The 21990-nt window shown below is 35.0% G+C and overlaps 1 protein-coding gene across 4 annotated transcripts in view; it reads left to right on the forward strand.

The window, feature by feature from the left end:
- The window catches only part of DACH1 (dachshund family transcription factor 1), a 230364-nt gene that overhangs the window by 76862 nt on the left and 131512 nt on the right, over nucleotides 1–21990 (forward strand). For all 4 annotated transcript variants that reach the window (XM_017731616.1, XM_017731617.1, XM_017731618.1 and 1 more), the window contains exon 3: nucleotides 15813–15974. In XM_017731616.1, coding sequence (XP_017587105.1) covers nucleotides 15813–15974 — 162 coding nt within the window. The remainder of the gene's footprint in view (nucleotides 1–15812; nucleotides 15975–21990) is intronic.

Raw genomic sequence — 21990 nt, forward strand, 5'->3', positions numbered from 1 at the left:
ATCTTCTTGTATTACACAATATTATATTTAAATTTGAATGTTAAGTGTATATTCTGACCTACTTATGGTCTAATGCCCAATGTCAGCAGCTTCTGAACTTCAAATATCTCTCTCTACTGCGTTGGCTTCACAGTAATTTCTAGAGCTACACAGGGGCGTACCATGTAACTTAACATAAAGATTCAGGATAAATATTTATTATCAGAATTAGCCTATCTGGTAGGCTAATTTTTTTTTTAATATAATCCAGTAGGAAATTCAAAAAACCTTAAAACAGATAGCTTTAAAACAACAAAGTTGCTGAAAATTGTTTGAATATTAGTAAAAATATATTTATATTTGTAACATATATTTCTCATGTTTCTTCCTCTTTCTTTTCCCAATATTCATTCCTTTAGTAGTTAAGAATGAAGGTGCAAATAATAATGATAACAAAAATAAAGAAGATACTCCTTAAAATGCATAAGATAGGGTGCAACTAATTAGTGCAGAAAGGACACAACAGGAATAGCATATGCTAAGACTGCAAGATATATATTACATTGCTTTTGAAAAGCGCCTTGTACATAGATAGACAGTATATTATTTAAAAAAAGATCACCAAAAAAACCTAGGAAATCTCACAGACTTTAGCAAATTAGGTGCATACAAAATGTTTCATGTTTTAGGAATTAGAAGACTGCAGCTAGAGTTCATGGCTTCACCTCGCCACTTACCCCAGGCAGAACTGCCTGTATTTGCCAACTGTGACCCACAAAAGTAATCGTCATTTCTTTCTTCTCTAGGGCTGTTGAGGACAGTGTGTGCTGTTTAATGATATTTATTTGTTCAGGGTTCCAAAATATATCTACAGATGATACCCTGGAAACTAGAACTAATATATTGAATTTTTAATTGCGTCTTGTAGCCATACCTTAACAATTTGAAATAGAAATAATTCTATATTGAATAAACTCTGCTTTAAAGCAGTTCTGAGCCTGCCCTAAAGTCTGTGTTTGGCTACCAATGAAATTCTGAAAAAATGAAAAGATACCTGCATATTTCAATTAGGCAGTATTATGTCAAAGAAGATACTCTTTGGGTGGCATGCAGTACATGACCTTCTTGGAACAATTCATGTGAACAAACAAAATTACACAGTTTTGACTTAGGCTAAATTGCAAAGTTATTATACATGAAGGTATTTTAGAGGAGCAGTCTTTGCCAGGTTTCACTGATCCAATGCAGCTGGAAAAATGCATCAACAGCTGAAGAGGCTGTTGACCACATTAGGCTTTAATTCACTAATTTATGTTAGATGGACATTGGCATGAGAATTTTCCCCATGTTATTACTTCTCTTTTGAAAACAAACATTGATTTACTCCTTTTATGTGTGTACACTTTTGGATTAGAAACAAACTTGAGCATATGCTTTTAGGAAGCTCTCAACTCAAAATTAATGTAGTGATAAAGAGTTAAGCATTTTTCCACTGTATCCTTGAACAGGTAACTTGATGTAATAGTTCTTAATAGACACCTGTTTTTTCTTGTCTGTAAAGGATGGAAAGATTATTAGATAATCATATTGTTCCTTTTTTCTTTTCAGACCATTTAAAAAAATATCTGACAGCTTTACAGCACAATTAGATTAGAAGTATATTTTTTAATCCTTAATATCCTGTTTTTCAGAATACGACTTCCTTTACAGTCAACAAAAAAATAACTAGTGGCATTTTACAAACATAAGGAAAAATCATTATATTCCTTCTTGTGATTGTCAGTGATTTAGGAAAAGTACATTTAACACTTAACTAGCTCAGGTAACAACAGAAGGATGGAGATTTTTTTAAACTTAATTATAATAAAACCTTAAGTAGATTTCATGGAATTAAGAATTTTTGACAAATAATCAAAAATTGAAAAATGTTTTGATTTTTTTTTTAATTGCTAAACTATTGATCTTATGCCCTCCCTGCTTCAGAGTTTGAATTGACCATATGTTAACTGGAAATTCAAGCTGGTAAAAAACCTTGTATCTGTTAATGTGATGGTTTTAAGAAAAACACTACAGCTAAACTAATAAAAATATTTATTTCCTATTCTTAGTGTCTCCCAGGCTCAAAAGTGTTTTGTGACCTTTTAAGGTGCATGGTAAAATTGAAAGCAATATTTCATCTTCATAGTTCCTTTGTGGATTTTTATCCATGTACACTTCGCACTGAACTGCTGCCCTCACTTCTTAGGCAAATCTAGTTTGCATTTTATGGACTTTATTTGACTTTATAGATTTAGAACAAGGGCTGATAACAATATTAGTGCATGCTTGGCACTTCCTTTATTTTTAAAGCTTTGTTCAACTCTTGACTGATTTGTATTGATAATCCTTTTGTAGAGTAAGGAAGTGTTATCTCCATCTAATAGGTAAAGGGGAATAAAATTAAAATGTAGATGACATCTGATGCCTTCTGGTAATCTCAGAATTAAAATTCAAGAGCCTCTAATTTCTTCTTCTGATGGTATTTTTAGCTAAAAAGAGTGAACAAAGTAATTCAGATATTTTTCAGATACTTTCTTTCAGTGTGTCTTCAGATTCTTCTTGCCACCAACTAAGGATTTCTGTAGAAGGTATGCTTGGCACATATGGTTAAGCAGAGGTCTTGTAGGTGTGGGGTTATGATCTTTTTGGATTTAATTTGCAACTAACTGAAGATAAATTATAAGAAAATGACAAACAGGAGACTCAGGCCATCAGCAGTATAACCAAGCAACTGACCTAGGGGCATTTCTAAAGCTGCCAAAGTAACTGTTCATATAATCTGTCAAAAAGCACAATCCTACTGTTAGAAAAAATATCTTCCATAATTTTCATCTGGGCATTTTATATGAACACATGGGATGAGAAAAAGAAGGTTAATACATGGCGAAGTGTACTGTGTTAATGGCATTCTGCAGATACAATTGCTTCTGTAAACACTTGTGTGAAACAGTGTTAGTGAAGGACTGATTTGGGCAGACATAGCACAAAGGTAGGAGCTTTAAATTGGACTAGAGTTTGTTTTTTTGTTTATATGGTAGCTTGAAGTAAAAATGTTCATTAAAATATCTCTTTTATAAAACTCGAGCTGGTGCTGCGATTGGATGCAAAAAATGTTTGATCCTCTTGATAAAATTGGTATTTCATAGATTCACAAAACAGTTTGTGTTGAGATGGACCTTAGAGATCATCTAGTTCCAACCCCACTGCTGTGGGCAAGGACACCTCCCACTAGACCAGGTTGCTCAGAGCCCCATCCAACCTGGCCTTGAACGTTTCCAGGGATAGGGCATCCACAGCTTCTCTGGGCAACCTGTTCCATCACCCTCAGAGTTTAAAATTTCTTCCTAATACCTAATCTAAACCTACCCTCTTCAACTTAATGCCATTAACCCCTGTCCTACCACTACATGTCCTTGTAAAAAGTCCTTCTCCAGCTTTCTTGTAGCCCCTTTAGTTACTGGAAGGTGCTGTAAAGTCTCCCTGGAGTCTTCTCTTCTCCAGGCTGAACAATCCCAGCTCTTTCAGCCTGTCTTCATAGGAGAGGTGCTCTACCCCTCTGATTGTCTTCAGGACCCTCCTCTGGACTCAGTCCAGCAGGTCCATGTCCATCTTATGTTGTGGCTCCCAGCTGAACATGGTGCTCCAGTTGGGGTATCACGAGAACCCAGTAAAGGGGGGGAATCACTTCCCTCAACCTGCTGGCCATGCTTCATTTGATGCAGCCCAGGATACAATTGGATTTCTGGCATTCTGTTAGTTTGGTGAGGAAAGTCAACTGTTCATTTAGGAGATCGGAAATATGAATCCATCCAAAATTCCTGTATATCATCGACATTGTAGGAGGCAATCTTTTTTCCATACACTGAAGCCATTTTATAACTAATTTTGTATTTTATTCTCTTTGATATGAGGAATATCAATCACTTATGCTTGAATGGTAGCAGTTTCCAGTGAAAATAGAATATTTACTAATATTCACAGAAGTTTTCCTGCAATGTAAGCTTTCTGAGAAAAAAACCCATGAGAATGGAAAAAAACTACTTGTAAATATTTTTCTTCAAAAATGTGGTCAGTTGAGACAACACTATACTTGAGAAGGGCAGGATGTCAACAGCAAAGAAAGAAAAATGTAGATACAACTGCATTTACACACAGAGATTTGATCACGGGACTTGGTGCATGTATGAATGTCTCTGTAGACAATGTGCTATCCTTATTAAATATTGTTGGAAGGACAGAATTGTGTTGATTCATCTGCCTTTATTGCATGAAACCTCACTGTATACATATGTGTGTATATATATATATATACACACACACACATATAAATATGGTTAGTATGCAGCTTAGAGGAATCACAATTCTCCTGGGGCCTGTTATTGCCATAGAAAGTCTGTTTCGATGGATGGAGGAATTACTCTTTTTCAAGCCTGGCAAAGAAATATAGCATGTGACTAATACAACCAATTAGAGAACAGAGCAAACAAAGAGAATGCTAGAAATGTCTCATAAATTTCTTAAGGCACTGGCAGAAAAAAAATTCCTTAATGTTATGGGCTCTTAGTACATCTCAGAATTAAATCCAGCAATAGGTCTACATCCTTTCAAAAGCAATTCCTGTGTTTTAATATGCCTTAAGTAGTGATGAGGAATTCAATTTTAAAGAAACTCCGCAGTTTAATACAAAAAATTGAATCAAATCCAGTAATTTTCTTTCCTGTAAATTTTATGCGTGCCATAGACATGTTTTCAGAACTAATATATTCTTCACTTTGGAAAATATCCACCAGCTCTTTGGGCTATGCAGTGACAAATATTGATTATAATCAATGTTTTATACTTGCAATCATATTAGTTATCTATATGTCTTCCTAAGTGACTGCAAGTAAACATTAGTATCAAATTACTAGAATGATGCTCTGATTTCTAAGATAAAGTAACAATTATGGTCCTGTTCCATTTTTTTAAAAATTACTCATACTAAAAATTTTAGTCTAGAAGTCGTTATGTTAAAGACCAGTAATATCTAGAAAATACAGAAGAAATACATGTACACTATATGGGCTATGTATGTTTTTTGTTGAAAAATAAATTCAGTGGGAGTGTTGATACTTTCATTGTTATGTATTGAGATTGCATCTTGTTGTTGATTAAAGTTAGATTACTTGTAGTTGGAATAAAAATAGTGAGTTATTACCCAGATACTAATTAAATTTTTGCCTGTTATTTCTATTACTCAGTGTGTGTTGTGTGCAGTCCATCTAGCCAATCTGAATGTCAGATAAGTCTAAAACTTGGAATTTAGCAATGATCAGAAAGAAGGTCATAACCCAGAGGGATGAGAAATTAGAAAGCACACGTCCCATTTTGCACTTGTGAGAATGTTGAGAAGGTGGAGAAAAGTGATTTCCAGTAACAGATTTGTGAAAATCCGAATATGTTGATATCCTGTTTGTTAATGGCTGAAGAAAAGATTAATTAAATTATCTGCTGAAAATTGTAATCTAGTTCTCCCTACAAAACATGGAATCTGTGAAATAACTTGTCATCATATTTAGTCTTTTTGGTGGACACTACCAAGTTGAGAGGATCATGATAACATAAAACTTTTTCTTTCATAAAATATTGTTAGCAATGAACATATAATGGCTCCTTTGCTTAGCATATCATGAGGATTTCTCAGGTTTCTGCTACAGAGAATGTTGGGGCTCTGTTATGCTTGCTTATGTGATGACCTCTTGATATTTGTTCGTAATGTGTTAGACAGTGGTACCAATCACTTGTCAGCTTCAAAGAATATGCCTTTCAGAAGCAATACATACAATCATTTATGTAAATCTGAATTTACAAATGTCTGCAGGTCTTCATAATATAGAACTGCAGTTATGCCAATATGGTAGGAACTGTAGAAAAACTACTGCATATTTGTTTTCATATTGCAATCAAGTACAGTAATAATGTATCCATTATTAATACCACACTTTCCTTTTAACAGCATTAATAGTCTTCAGATGTTTACTTTTTTTGTAGCAGGCAATTGTGAGGTACAAAATAAAAGTATTCTGTTGAATGAAGTTCAGTATTCACTGAATACTCTGGGTGTGAGAGAACTCCCTTGGTTTAGGGTGATAATTTGGCCTTAGAATAAAAAAAATTATGGAGTTATTAAGGTTGGAAAAGACTCCAAGATCATCAAGTCCCGCCTTTGACCAAACACCATGCCCACTAAACATTATCAAGAAGTGCCACATCTACTCACTTTTTGAACACTTCCAGGGATGGTGACTCCACCACTTGCCTGGAGAGCCTGTCCCAATGCTTAACCAGTCTTTCCGTGAACAAATTTGTCCTAATATCCATGCTTTGATAAAGTGCTGGATCATGACACAAGTGCACATCGTGCCCCTGTTGTGCCATAGTTTGAACTGGAAAGAGATACTGCGTCTTCAAATGGGACAGGCCACCAAAAAACATTCATCAAATGCCTTGGTCAGCACCCAGGGTGCTGCCTGTGGGATTTAGTGTTCTGTTACCTTGTACAACAATTAGAGCATAAAGGTGAGAGAGGGCTGTCTGTGACAATTGACTGCATTTTCATCTGAAAAAAGGACTACACAGTGTTACCTGTGAGTCATTATCACAGCTACTTTGTACAGTATCACAGTTCTGCATCACAGTACAAACTCTGCTATCACTGTTCTGTAACAGTACATTTAGCCCCATGCCTTGCCTCTGGCACAGAGTAATGCATAATGGATCTGATGAAACTTAAAAAAGAAAAGAAAAAAAAAAGAGAAAAAAAGAGCCCCAAAGCCACAGTGCAGCTCTTGAAGTTACAACACTTCTAGTGAATAAAAGAATGAAGAAAGAGAGAGGACTCTCCTGACCCTTACAGGTGAATTCTTTACATTCAGAAATGTGAAAATTCTCTTACTCAACTTGCTGTGTTAAAACAAAGGTGTATAGGTCTTGAAATAACCAGTGGGGGATTTCTGGGACTTTTTTCCACTGTTATATTGACTTCTGTCTTTCTAATGCTTGGTGAAACCTGCTTTGCACACTGCAGATAGAGAGAGGTAATCAGAAAACAGTTGTAGAATTTGTTAATATATATTGTATTATACAGGTTTATTTTTTGGGGCAAGGAGATGCACAACAATATCTACTTTAAAGCTAAATATGACAAAACAGGATTAAAATTGTTCTTTAAAGACATTTTAGGTTTTTTTAAATACGTGTAGTATATTTTTACTCCATTAAAGAATAATCCGATGGAAACTTTATTTAAAGTATCTTGAAATAGTAGTTTATATTTTAGACATTTACTGAAGGTCTACTGCTTTAATCAGCAGCTGTGATAATATTTCATCTTAGCTAAAGCCCTGAATTTCTTGCCTTCTCTTTCATTGACTAGGAATAATGCTGTATTCACTTTCTGGGGATGTCAGGAGCCTGAAATAAGTCTGTAGCTGACTATTCTTGTGCACCAGAAGTGAGAATCTAATCTTTCTTTGGGCAAAAAAATGTTGCTTTAGGATCCAAGCCATAAAGGCCACAAAGGCTTTGATAACACATCAACTAAATATTAGTGGGTCGTTTCTTCAGTGTGTCGACTGCGCGCAGAGAACAGGTCCTTCTGGGAGCACGTCCATCCTACCAGAAGGCTATCAAAGCTAAAATTGCACCATTGTGGTCCACAGCTAAAATCTCATTTTGTTCTGAAGTTGTTCTGGTGGCACAAATACTTATACACATGAATAAGTTAAATTTCACTCACATGATTGGGCATGTGAACTACAGTAGGTCTATGGGAAAGAATTTGGCAGTTCTGTTTGCAAGGCTGAGCTCGGAAGTTGTAGGGAGACATACTTCCACAGGGCCATCAGACTGCCTCAGCAGTGTTTAGATATTAGTTTAATCAAAGAACTGTGTGCCTTTACCCCAGGATCTGTGTCAAGCTGTGGATTAGGTTTATAAAAAAAAACTACAAAAGCTCCTGCTGGTTGAAAGATTATGAGTATTTAGCTACATTACTGCTGTTACAGGCATGAACACGTCTTTTCAGTATTTTTGAATTGTAGCACTGTTACAATTAATTAGTTGTGTCCATCTAGTTATAAATTAGACTAAAGGCTAAGGTTTTTTTAAATACTACTGGTCTTCTTATTGCTTTTACTGTATAATTTAAGCTATAATATGCTTCTTTAAACTGGTCCCAAAGAGTATGTCGATAAAAGACATTGTAGCTAGTAAAATCTAAGAACATTAAATGAAGAAAATTCACCGAGCACCAATAACCACCAGTAACTGTCATTATGTTAAACCTTTTAATTTCTCCTAACAGCGAGAATAGTATTGTGAGAACATGAGATAATACACACAAAAAGAAGAAAAGAACTTCTGTTTGTAAAAAGTGCAGGGAAGCTGTTCTCGTAATAAGTCATTCTATTAAAGAAGAGCCGTTACTGCACTCTAGCAATGCAAATGTAAACCAGAAAGTCTTTCAGGAACCAACCATCACTGTTAGCATAATATATCGTTAGTGTATGTACATTTTGCCTTCCCACTTTTTGGTTTTTTTTGGAACTGCATGCTGTTCAGTTAAAGACATTGTGGATCAGGATTTGACACTTAAGGAAAAGTACTTTTTTATATTGTTCAAAGCTGGCCTCTGCTTTAAAAAGGCTCGGTCTGCACTTTTTTATCTGTTTAGAAGCATACATTTTTGGTTAAGAAATTGAAGACAATCTCTTTGTCTTTTTCCTAAGCTGGGGAGGTTGAGATAAAAAAGAATGCCCGCTTTAAAAGTCACACATGGCTGTAATTTAAGATTTTTTTTACCTCATTGTCCATAACAGTTGAAAGAAACCTTCAATGAAAGTTTATTAACTAGGCCAATGCCTGAGGCAATAAAGGTTCGTTTATTACCAGTTTCTTGGCTGTTTTTCTTCTTCTATTTTTCCGTTAAACTCATAGCGTAAGATAATACTTCACAAAATTAAACCTTTGACCTTCTGTGGAGTTAAGTCGCCTTTGATTAGATAAAGTAACAATTTATGGTCCAGCATGAGGTTGCACATGAAATGAATAATGCAACAGAGTGAATGAGAGCTGAGAATCTATTGCTTTTGAAAAGATGACTGTTGTTTAAGAAAGAATGTTCTCTCTTAATTGTATTGTACTGTTGCTGTGTGCATTCCAGTAGGATTTTAAACTGTTGCTGAAAACTGCAGCAACAGTTTAAACTGTATGTTGCAGTTATGCAACATACATTGTTTAATTCTGTCACAGTTGCACCAAGCCAATAATAAATTCATAATTACGAAACCCTGTGAAGCTGTAACAGTTAGTAATTTGTTGTGGTATTTGAAATGCACTTTGTGATTTCACTTTTTACTCTTCAGTGCAAAGGAATAAATCCACTAGAAAGAACAACTTCATGGAATGTAAGTCAATCAGTTCCATAAATGGCAAATATTAGTGATTAAATCATTCCATTTACACTTTTTTTTGAAGCATCAGTGAACTGGTAGTAGATCTATTTAAAAAAATGCAGTCTTAATAAAGGAAAAGGACACTGCTGCTTTCTACGTCAATGTTTTATTTCTGCAACTGTGTTATTAATTGTGGAGGCACAATTAAGCAGAAATATTTTTAGGTTTGAAGATTGCTGTGGAAATTTAGCTCTTTTGCTTGTTTATCTTAAATGCTATACCCAGGCCTCAAAATTCGTATTATAAGTTAGGAGTAGTTACAGGAAAAAGGTCTGATTAGACTGATGAACAACAGATGGTTTGAGCTTCACATACACTGGTTTTCTCCCAGTGCAGGGCTGTCAGTTTCAGTTTAGTTGCACCAGTCTAAACCATGGATGATTTTTTTTAAGTATTCCTTCCTTAATAGTATTTAAGGTACAGTTTTTTGGTTTTTTTCATTAATATGACACCTTTAATAATAGCCCTTTAAAAGATATTAAAAAAAAATTATCTGGATGAGCAGTTTATGCTGAACCACTCTAGTTAATCAGGAAAATACAGTTGGGGGACCAGACAAGATTCTTTTGATTATCCCAAAATAACAGGTAATGAAATTTTTAGGGTATACCAAGCTTGTTGTATTGGATCAATCCAGACAGCTTAACAGAAATAAGATTTCTAGATAATTGAGATTCCAGACATACATTATACATAAAGAATTCTACTACTGAAATTCAGTATGTTTTAGTGGAACATTATGGTGTAGTCTGAAGTTCTCCTTTGTGCAATCCAGTCTACGTAATCAGACCTCTGTCCTCCTGCAGATTGCTTTCCCCTTCTTGTTTTATGTATCACACTATATAAAACACCCATTAGATCAGAAACTAAGGTTAGGATCCTATTTCATTTGAAATAACTAGGCAGCAGCGTAATAAGCTACCAAAAACTTGTACCTGAACTGCTGAAACCCATGAAACCAGTTCAATAACCTACAGTGATCGGGGTCACGTCCTAGGAGGTAACCCTGCCTTTTTTTCTCAGGCAGATTTTTTTCAGATTTTAGTAGGAATTTTGCTGAAGTAAGAAGCACAATATGAAATCTGGTATTAAATCAAGAAAAGGCTTGAGTTATTTTCAAGTCAGCACCATTGAAATAAACTAGAAGAAAAAGGATTAAGCATTAATTTGAAATAATGAAAGAAGTTCTTTCAGAATTGAGATGAGATTTGGACCTCTTCCCATGCAGTGAGTAAAATGTTTCTGCAGAATGAAGTTTCCAGCAAATAAATGAAATTAAAAGTAACACACTTCTGACAGTTGTATTTTGGTTTTCTGCCTGTTCTGTGATGACAAAGGTAAAGTTCCTTGAAAATGTTGTTGAAGTCCTAAAGAAGGAGGTTGTGCAAATACATACACGTTACTGAATTTTGTAAGTACCCATAAATATATATATATAAGTATATATAAAATAAAATATAAAGGAAGCTAATAGTTGCATTAAGAAAATTATTAATTATTTATTGGAATGACTATTAGGAATTGCTATTACTCTTAGGCATAATTATGTGAAGGAAGTTAAAAGTGAATTAAGATCAATTATTTAAATAATTTTGTAATTTGTCCCAGGATGAGTTTAAGGCATACAATTAAAAAATGTGTGTTTTGAGACATGTTCAAGACTGAAAAAGTTAGACTCACAGGTCCTTTTCTATTTTGCTTCACAAATAGGGTGTGTTGTAAGCTGTTCACAGCATCAAAACTGAAAGTTTTAAGAGCTTTCTCTTAAGGCAGGCAGGCAATAGTATTTGTTGGAAAGCAGAAACCCTGGATATGATTTAGTCCCCACCAGTAATTCGTATACATTTCGAAAATCTGTCATGATATATGACAGCTCTCTCGGGGACTTTGCTTTTAAAACAGAACTGTTTTCTGAAGATACTGGGGTTTTTTGTCATTGTTTTCTGTTTCGCTCACTCATTTTTCAGTGTTAGAGACCACACATACTGGGCATACTTCTGGTCTCATTCTCACCCACGAAATTCTGACTTCAGTAGAGTTGCACGGGTGTAAATTAGACTAGGACTTGGCAGAAGAAGGCTTATGATTATATTTGGCAGAGACAGCAGGCTGCAACTTTATTAACATAATTAACAGCTACAAACACACCCAACAGGCCAAAGTAATCTAGTGACAGAAGAGAGAAGGTCTTAGTAGGAAAGGATCCTTCGCGCTCTCTTTTGGTGTTCTGCTTCTTGTTCCTGAGTTCCTACTAAGGGTTGGCGAGCGTTCAATTGAGCTGTAATTCAAATTCATACAGCTCCTGCAAGACACCTTGAACAGACTTTTGCTGATGAGTCTATAGGAACTGTCAGCAATACGGAGATTACTTCAGAAGCATGATGGTTGAATCGAACTTTACTTTCTTATGTTTTGCTTTTTGAATTAAATTGTTGGACAAGATTAATTGCATGCAGTAAGAGATTTAAATGAATGGCTTTATAAAGCATTAAAGTTCTAAGTATGTCACATGGGAAAAAAGCTGTAAGGTTTAAATGAATAAATGTATTTAATGCATAAAATGTCTAGGCTAATTTTTTAATTCCTTTACTAACATCTTTTATTGAAAAACCATACTTTATTCATCCATCTTAGTTATACTGCTGTGGTTGTGGTAATTTAATATTCCTGCTCTTTGCTAATCTTCTGGTTCAACAGAAGTAAACAATAGGTTTCATAAATTAAAAATACGCTCCTCAGAACATGCTTCTAAAGATAAAAAACAAGGCTGTAAACATTTATGACTGAAACAAACTAGATTGTTCAAATACTGCCATGATGTATCATGTATATCAATATGGCACTGATATCAGTTAGAATGCAAACAAGGTTTTAAATGATGTGCCCCTTCATTTCAGCTGGAGAATCCGCTTTACACCATCTGCCTATCAGATGGTTAGGAACCAGGACTGCGTATTAATGCCACATGTTCGATTTTCATTCCTCTTGTAATGGTTAGATTCATATTGCTAATAGCTGTGCATGAGCACTGTCGATGAAATTTGTGTGACGATGGAGTGATGAGATATTTATAAAGCTGCCTGTCTCCCTTGACTTTAATCCGTTGAATATTTTGGTCTTGATACTTTTTAACTGTTCAAATAAATATTTTTAAAGAATAAAACATACCTATGTGGCTGTTTGGTGTGATCCTTATTTTTTTCATTTCAGTTGCCTTTGTAGGTTATATTTGGTTATCTAATTTTTGAAGATAGCATTTCTCTAGTGTAGAGAAGTGTGCACCTTGGAAATTCCTTGGCTACTTATTCTAAGAGTAAATGGATATTAAATACTGTTCACATCAAAAGACTGTTTTAAAGAATAAATTTTTAAAAAATCCCAAGTGTTTCCCTGGGTATACACCCATACTGGGGCTTTAAAACTTAGTATTTTAAAATAGGCATATAGATACATAGTAGTGTATTAACTTTTGCTTATACTATATTTGGCTGCCTATACTAGTGAGATAAGAAAGATAAGTTGGGCCCTGTGTTGAAGTTTTGGGTTGTACCACACCCCAGTACACCACAGTGCACCAGTGATTATAAAGCACTAACTGGCTTTAGTCCTTCCTTGCCACTTGCTTTGCTATATCATCACAGTCAGGTGCTAGGCAAAAGTAGCAGTAAAGGAGAAACTGTGCTGTAGGCTGGAATTGCTGTGAGGAACAGCATATAGCTAGAATTCTGAGCATTATTCCTTACATTTCCCTCCTTACTTACACCAGTGCTTATATGAGACAGGCGTTTCAGATTCATATGGTTTCCATTAATTGCTGTATAACAAAGTTATCATTTCAGTAATTTCTGTGGTTGTATAAGAGAAGGCATGAAATTATTTGTTTAATTTCTGCTTTGTAAAATTGTAATTTTTTACCACAAGCATTACCTTGCAAAAATCATACTACAGAACTAAGCAATTTGTATTTTAGTTTCTTAGTCCCTATCCAAAGACATGCACCAAAACATACTTTTCTTTTGCAAATTTTGTAGCAAAAGAGAGTTTTTATTTTAGGATTTCTGCATCCAGGTCATTATACCAGTGAAATATAATAATTACAGGTGGTTTCACAAGTCCTATGTCCAGCATCTGTTTAGTATGTAATTTACCCCAGTACTCGGAAGCACTTAAAAACTGCTAGAACTGTAGAAGTGTAGTCACAACCAAAAATTTGGGGCCTGCTGTTCTAGTCATTGGATATAATGTACTGGAATATTCCTCCAAAGGATTCTTCTTTAAAAATGCTGGTTTTAGCTTTTCGGTGATGTATACATATATTTAAAAAGGAAATATAGGTTATTGTGTTGTTTAACGAACACCGGATGCAAACCAAAGTTCAGAGGTGCACCATCCCTTTTTCTCTGGCCAAATTTAGGGACTGTAACCAAATTTGTATAATGTATGGCTTCATATCCTTCCTCTAAGGTAAAAATATAATTGGAAGCAATCCATGTTATTGTCAATACCTTTTTAAGATCAGAACATGCACAATTTGTAATAGTAGCAGAAGCTAAAATAAAAGTAAACCCTCATATTTATCCTTCTCATTTATTTTTGGCCTTTGGTACATCTTCTACCTGAACACAGCAGTTTTCTAAAGAATATTGATCTGTAATTATCACTTGGTCAGTAATTCTCATTACACTTGGAGGTGTTAGAAGTCAGTCTGTGAAGAGGGTCAGGAGGCTGGAAACGTTTGCTAGTCTTTATATGGTCATGCAAAGAAATAAGGTAAAACAACCTTGAGTCAAGCAACAATATATTCAAAGGCACCTCTTAATCCACCTCATAGATTTTCTGATGTCTGCTCACTTTCTGCTTTTTCCCTGCTGGAATTTGCCTTCTGTTCCTCCCCATCACTAGCCAAAAACATGGCAAAAGTGAGCTTGTTTTCCATGTAAGGAGTCAAAAGAGACCCTGGGAAGCAATGGTGGTAGCAATATTTACCTCAGCAGCCTGGGATTATTTGCTTATTTGGTCTTTCCTGCTAAATTTCACTCTTCCTATGCTAGACAGCAGCCTTGGCCCACTAGAATAGTAAATTGCAGAGTTAGTTCCTCTTGAGACCCATAAGACGCTTCGCACCTCTCAGAGTAGCTGAAAATCAGACGAGCAGGCACCTTTAAACTAATTACACTGAGTTTTTCAAGCCTTCTCCACATTCAGGGCAAGAATCTTGATTCAAAATGACTAAGGGTCTGTTCTCTTCTTGTGGCATCACAGGCTGAGGGCTGAGTGCATCATTGCATTAAACTCACCTACTTTATTGCCTTCTCTTTTATTTCTTAGATTAATTATCTCTCATTTCTATCTCTGCCCCCTGCATCAGTTGTGTGGGGGAGGCAGCTCTTGTGGCGTTTTGACACTGGCTTCTCTCTGCTGCCACCGAGGGATCTGGGTGGGCAGCAGCAGGGCTTGGGGACTGCAGAAGAATTACCCTGCCTCAGGGAAGAGGTCAAAAACTGACGCTTGTGACTTTGATTAAGGGCTGCATCTAATTTTGAGTTTTGAAGGCTACTGGAGAACTGGACCAGTTCTCCAATTGCTCCTGGCAAAGAGAAATTTTCCTGAGTTTGTAGAACATTCTTGTAAAAGGCTGGATGGCAGAAACTTGGTTTGGGAGGCAGAGCACTTGGCTTTCGGATTGGTATTAAATGGGTTAATAGTTCCCCTTCTTGTTGATAAATACCTTAATGCCTTCAAGTTTTGGGAGAGCAAAATAATGTTCTGCATTATTTTTTTCTAGAAATGCTTCCTAGAACAACTACATCTCCTTGCTGTTATGTACGAAGTGAGAAATGTCTCGGTTCTATCATCTGTTACTCATAAACAGAAATTATAGACCTGTTTTTTCTGTTTTCTTTAGCATGTCAAACATTAAAGAGCTAAAGGAATTTTTTTTTCCTAAGTACGGTTATATACATGTTCACCTATTCATAGTCCGACACTCAGGACACCATTTTGAAACTAAATTAGATTTTTGACTCCATATATTTGTAGCTGCAGCTACTTATGATTGTATTATGAATGCACTTACAAGATACCAAATTAAAGTTTAGATGAATGTACAGGAGTAATTATCTAAATATGATGTGAAATATTTTACTTGAAAAAGTTGATAGTTCTCAAATCCAAGGAGGAATAATACTCTGCAGTGCTTTCTGTTCTTATGTAACAAGCATGAAGGAATAATAACAGTCCCTACAATAATGGAGACTCATAGAGTAATGAATATTAAATTTTTTTCATACTTCTTTGCAGGTCTGACAGCAGCAGCTGCAGCAGCAGCAGCTGCCACCAATGCTGCCATAGCAGAAGCAATGAAAGTGAAAAAAATCAAACTGGAAGCTATGTCCAACTATCATGCAAATAATAACCAGCATGGAGCAGACTCTGAAAATGGAGATCTGAATTCAAGTGTTGGTAAGTTTCAGACATAGCATTATTATATGTCCGTAACACTGAGATATTTTATCAAAATGGTGATCTTTCTGAACTTCCTTCTGAAGTCCTTGATTTGGTGTAAAAAATTGCATATTTGTTTTCCTTTTCTTAATGTTTTTAGTTTTATTTTGTACCTGGCCTTTACACCAGTGTTCAGTGTTGTTGTTACTATTACAAAAACATTCTTTTCTTCACAGGCTACTTTTGCAGACTCCAGTTAATATTTTCCATGAAAGAAAGTGGTTTGATTGCTTAGAGTTCATTTTTCAAAGTACAGGTGGAGTGACAGATGATGGTGTCAAAGTGAAATTTAACAATGTCTCCTGCTCAGTGTGCTGGGTATCGACTTTAGGTAATTCAGAACACAAGCTTGAAAGCAAAATATTTCATACTTTCATGTGCCCTGTGACAAAAGGAAAACATACATACACAATAAATTCTGCCATGCTCTGCAGTTCCTATCATATTTTATTTTAATAAACACGTTCTTAAAATGTAGTTAACATTTTTTTCCATTTCTTAAGCAGCCATCAGCAACTCTTGTTCTTTTTCAAAAAAGAATTGTTTCAGTATACTTTATTCATTTGTTTGGACAATTTGTTTTGCTAAAGCATACTTCAAAGCTAGGATAACTTTTTGTTGTTGTTGATTAAATCTTTAATCATCTGTGTGTGTCTGCTGTAAAATGTTTTGTTATGCCATTTCATTGTATTGGATCCTTTTATCATGTTGAGACAGTATTAACTCAGCAACAGAAATTCAATGACAGAGAGGTACGTTCAGAAGACTGCAAGGAAGATTGGTGTATACTGGAATAAAATGGCTTCAGATAGGCTTTTTTGTTTTTATTTTGGCCCTTTGTCTAGCTTTATTTTTTTTTTTTTAGTTTTTCATCCTCTAAATACATTTGGAATGAATCTTAGAGGGTATGTACTAGCCTTAACATAAATAAATACGTGTTTGGGAACAGTGTTTCTATACAGTTCAGTAGGCATTGGTAGGGTATTATTTAGAAATAATATGAATTGCAGTTCAAAGAACAGGTTCACCTGGATACATACTGCGGTAAATAGCGACAATATGTATACATTACTGCATAAGGAGATTATATGATTAGTTTTGTTTTCCTTTTAAATAAAGGTTTTAAAAATGCCTCTATGATGGTGAAGAAAATTGTCTTAAATTGTGTGTGAATACTCAGATACCAACATATGCAGTCACTCGAATACTAGTGTAAAGATTGTTCTCTTGGAGAGAAAACAAGAGAGGGTAGAGAGCAGGTGTCTTTGAAATCTGGGAGGAGGAGATAGGTACAAATTAAGTGTAAGGACCAGGTGGCCTCTAGCACACTGGGAGGAAAGTGAAGTAATGAGAAAGTGAGAAATGTGTAAGTGCAAACTGAGAAGATAAAGAGTGTGTACTAGAACTAGAACCCAGTTTAGATTTTCAGGCTTAGATGAATTCGTTATGTGAAATAAAAAGTTCAAATACTGGCTTGTGGAGCTGTTATTCTGCTTGGCAGTTCTAATCATAAAACACATATGCATCCATGGGGATGGACAAGTTAACAGGTAATAACATCTAAACCATGCAGAGTATTTGTCGAAGAGTGGATAGAAGGAATATCTGAACTTCCTTTGAATAAAAACGAAAAATATCTATTTTGAAATCATTGTTTGAGGCGTAATTTAGGTAACTAATATGCTCTTAGACAGCCTAATCATTTTCCCTATTTAAGAAAATACATTCTAGCTACTTTAGTAGGACAAAGTTAGCGAAGCAAGATTATTTATTGTCATTGTCAAAATTTTCTCTCAGCCCCTTAACTTACTTGATAGCTTCAGTTAATTTCCCAATTTAACTGAATGAAGAATTAAGTTAATTTTGTTCAGAAAAAAATAGCTCTTCTGAGTAGAGTGAATAGCTTTCCAGTTGTCTCCGTTCCATGAGGAATGGTTCTGAAAATACAGTTTGCTTGTCTGTGCATCTTGTCCTGAGCTACACCCTTCATACAGAGGATGTTTCAAAAACCTTTTGCTTTTGTTTCTTTTATAGTGAACCCCTTCTAGTGTCCAGTGTTGGTCATGCATATGGAGTCAGAGAAGTAATTCCTACTGCTACTAATGTCAGGGTATTATTAGGTTCATGAAGAGTTAAGTTCTTTGTTTATTAGTTGCATTTTTGAAAATTAGCACACTGTATTATCTTGACAAGAACTCATATTTCAAAGGTGTTGCTTTGTAGTAGGTGTGTACTCCTTCTTCTCCTATATTTTTTCAGGTATTTACTTATGTATTTTCAAATAAATATTATCAAGTCCATATACCATTAATGTTTTAAATTATGGCTTGCTAGGCAAGAATATGAAATATTACATTACTGAAGGTTGACAGAGGAAAGAATAAAACAGAAGAAAACAACCTGATTTTAGTTTGCTTTTTAAATTAGGTTATGTGCCTGACCAAACTGAAAAGGAACAAACAATCCAACCAGGCTAAAAGCTTGACTGATACATCTTAGCCCATACATAGCAGGCATTATGGTGTGCATGGATTGATCATCCCGTGCTCCAATGCCTACATAAAGGCAGATAAATGAAATAAGGACCCTTATTTTATTTATCTTACCGACTTGTCAGGTTTACTTCTGAATTGCATTCCTTTTTGGTTTTAATCAAATGTTTAATGTGAATTATAGAAGTAATTTTTGTTGTTGAACGTTGTATAATTATACAGAGCACTACACAAATTTATTAACTTGGTCCTTTGAAGCAATGGCCAAAAGGTTAGTGAGTGAAGGGAGTTAAAGGAAGCCAATGATACTAATAAGTAATTATTTTATATCTCTCAGTTTTGCTGGTAACCTTGAGCTTGCATCCTCCCACCAGAATTATCATTTTAGAAGGGGGGTAAAAAAAGGAAAAAAAAAAAAAAAAAAGAAATTACAGAGGAATCAGAGTGAGGTATTAGCACACTGAGTAAAATATATGGCTGCAACGCCTTTCTCCCCCATCCACAATCAATTGGATTCTTTTAGTTTAATATTTACTTGCTAAGATGAGATGCTAGTCTGCATGGTGATAAACAGTCTGCTACTGGCATCTGAAGGTGACCTGTCAGTTCATATGGACAAATCTCCTGCTTACTGAAATGTACAAAATAAATCATTAAAGAAGGCAGGTGCTCATTCCCAGATTTAAATCACCATAGATTTATGATTTGAATTAATGCTTCATTTGGTCATAGAAATAGATGCTGAGACAAATGGTATGCAGTGGTTGGGGCTTCCATACTGTAGCCATCCTAATATTGATTACTGAGATGTCTTTGCAATCTCTTGTTTATATCAAGTACTGTCTTGTGACAGCTTGGCTGATATGAGCTACATTGCAGATAAGAAGGAAAAATGTCCCAGGTTCTTTTTAGTGGCAATTCTACATACAACATGCAGGGTAGATAAATTATTGGGGTTTTGTTTAAAAAATTAATTCAGTAGGGCAGCAAAGGAAAAAGAAAGATTATGCTGTGTGTTGGGTATTTGTTTTTTTGCTGAATTTGGTGGCTTTTTTTGTTTTGTTTCTTTTTTTTTTTTAGTTGCAGAATGAAAAGCGAGTGGCAAGGTCAAATTTTAAATTTCATTGATGAGGTTCTACTCTTTGTCATATTAACATCTTAGTGTGATGTTAGGATCAGTTGTATGTTTGCCATCTGATGCTCTGAAGCAACGGATAGGTAAAGCAGCTCAATTGTTTCCTTGCTGCTTAAGTACTTACTGCCATGCTGTCCTACTTCATTAACCTGCAGCAGCAAAAGATAAAAGCCTTTGAAATAAATAAATTTTTAAAGCTATTTCTGTGAGCTAGAGTTTGCTATCTATAACTTGGTAGGAAGTGAAGAAAAGTCCGTATACTTTTGCTTCCCGAACATTTTATATAATGAAAACACTATGCATACACTTTAGGGAATACTCAGAGGATTTCTTAAGACCTTTGCCACTTGCTAAAATATGACTCATAAAACTTGTAAACAACTATCAACAATAGTAAATTACTTGCTTAGTAGGAAATGAGTTCATATCTATTCAAAATGTGATCTCAAAACAGATGTCCCAAGAAAATGTCATTGTTTAAACTACATTCATACAAAAAAAATGCTATTATTTCTTTAAGGAAGTGAAGCAATCATGAAGACTTTGGTGTTCTTAGTTTCTAAACACAGTTAGGAAATACAAGGCAACATTTTACACGTGGCTAGCATGTTACTCCATAAACAACCACAAAATGTGTTGAAAATTAGGATATTTTCTTGGCATGTTAGGTTTCCTCTTTGTCTGTGTTACCTTGCAATATTTAAAATTATGAGACAAACACAAAGCTTCCTGTGATGTGTTGTTCAAAAGTAATGCTTGCTTGTATACTATTCTTTTTTTTTCATCCAGAATCAGAGATAAAATGATTTAGGTGAAATTATTTTTCTCCGGTGACCTTGCCCAATAATAGAACAGTACAAAATGCAGTAATTTCCTTTTTCTAAACACACGTGTCTATTTTAAGGGAAAGAATTACTTTTATGGTTTCAGGAAAAAGTCTTGGAGACCTTGAAAAAGCAAATAAAAGGAAACAGAGAATGCAGGCCACTGAGCACAGCTCTGCAGTTGCACATCTGATTCTCTGCCTTGGCAATGTTAATGAACCTCAAATCCTCCCTATAATTAGATGAGGGAATTGCTTATATTTTCAAACAGATGATGCTGCTGTAATGAAACGATTGACAGGGAACTTAAAAGTGTCTACAGTAGTCATTTAGTTTCCGGGTTTTGGGTTTGGGGTTTTTTTTCCACCTTTTTTTTTTTTTTTTTTTTTTTTTTTAATGTAAAAGAAGATTGGCTGTAGATACAGGTCCTGGGAGAGATAGTAATTTACACAGAATGCTATGACAGGTGTCTTTGTATAGCATGGAAATAAAATGGAAGACAGAGGAATGATGGGCAGGTATGGCAATTTTTTGGGAGGGGGTGTCCTGTGCTTATTCTGCTTAGGTTCTTTAAAAGGGACCGAGACTCAAGAGATGGATCCGGATTGAGTGCACAGCTGTAACTGCTGATGAGCTAATTGCTCCTTATCTCTCAGCCCCATTCATCTTCATTTTTTACCAATTACTGAGAATTATCTGTGTTCTCAGTTGGATATGAGAGTTAATCCTTTTTGGTTAAGCTGGCAGTACTGTGAGCAGATTCCAAATCATAGGGTGAAAAAGCCAGAGCAAGCTTGTTCTCAAACTCTCTCCAGTTCAATGACAGTATCACTAGTTCATAAGAATTTTTCTATTGTTTAACAGATTAAACACATCTTTTTTTTTACTTTTATACTATTATTAAAATAGTATATTAATAATTTTAAAATATATATTATTAATATGTATTAATATGTGCTTTTCTTTTAGCATAAACTGAATGTGTATATTCCTGGGTGGATGGATGTGTTCCCTTTCTAAAAGTATTCACTTGCAAAAATTAAAATAAGATAAACATTAACTTCAGAAGGTTTCTTTGCAGAATGTCAGTGTTTATTCTGTTATACATAGCACTTCTTTTAATGACAAGACCATGCATGCAACTTTGACATCATGGGACATAAGACAAATGCTTGTCAGTGACAGATACCTACTTTTGTAAATTTGTTTGAGATCTGTGGGTGAAAAGTGCTGTCTAGGTGCTTGCAAAAGCATAATCATACAGCCTTAAGGACAAATGTGCTATGTTGAGCACATCATATTTCAAGCTAAAGGAATGCTTTCATAAAACTGTGCTTTGGGAACACACAGAACACCAGAAACAGATCATTTAGTTATAATCAGGTCACTAAGCTTTTTTCTAGAACTTTGCTTGTCATGGGAAAAAAAAAATCTTGCATCTTATAGCTAAAAGGTGATGTTTGTCTGTCAACCAAGAATATAATTTCTCCATCTCTGCTTCCCTAGCCTTTAATTGTGATTGT

The sequence above is a fragment of the Corvus brachyrhynchos genome, unplaced genomic scaffold (assembly GCF_000691975.1).
Source record: "Corvus brachyrhynchos isolate BGI_N302 unplaced genomic scaffold, ASM69197v1 scaffold71, whole genome shotgun sequence".
Lineage (NCBI taxonomy): Eukaryota > Metazoa > Chordata > Aves > Passeriformes > Corvidae > Corvus > Corvus brachyrhynchos.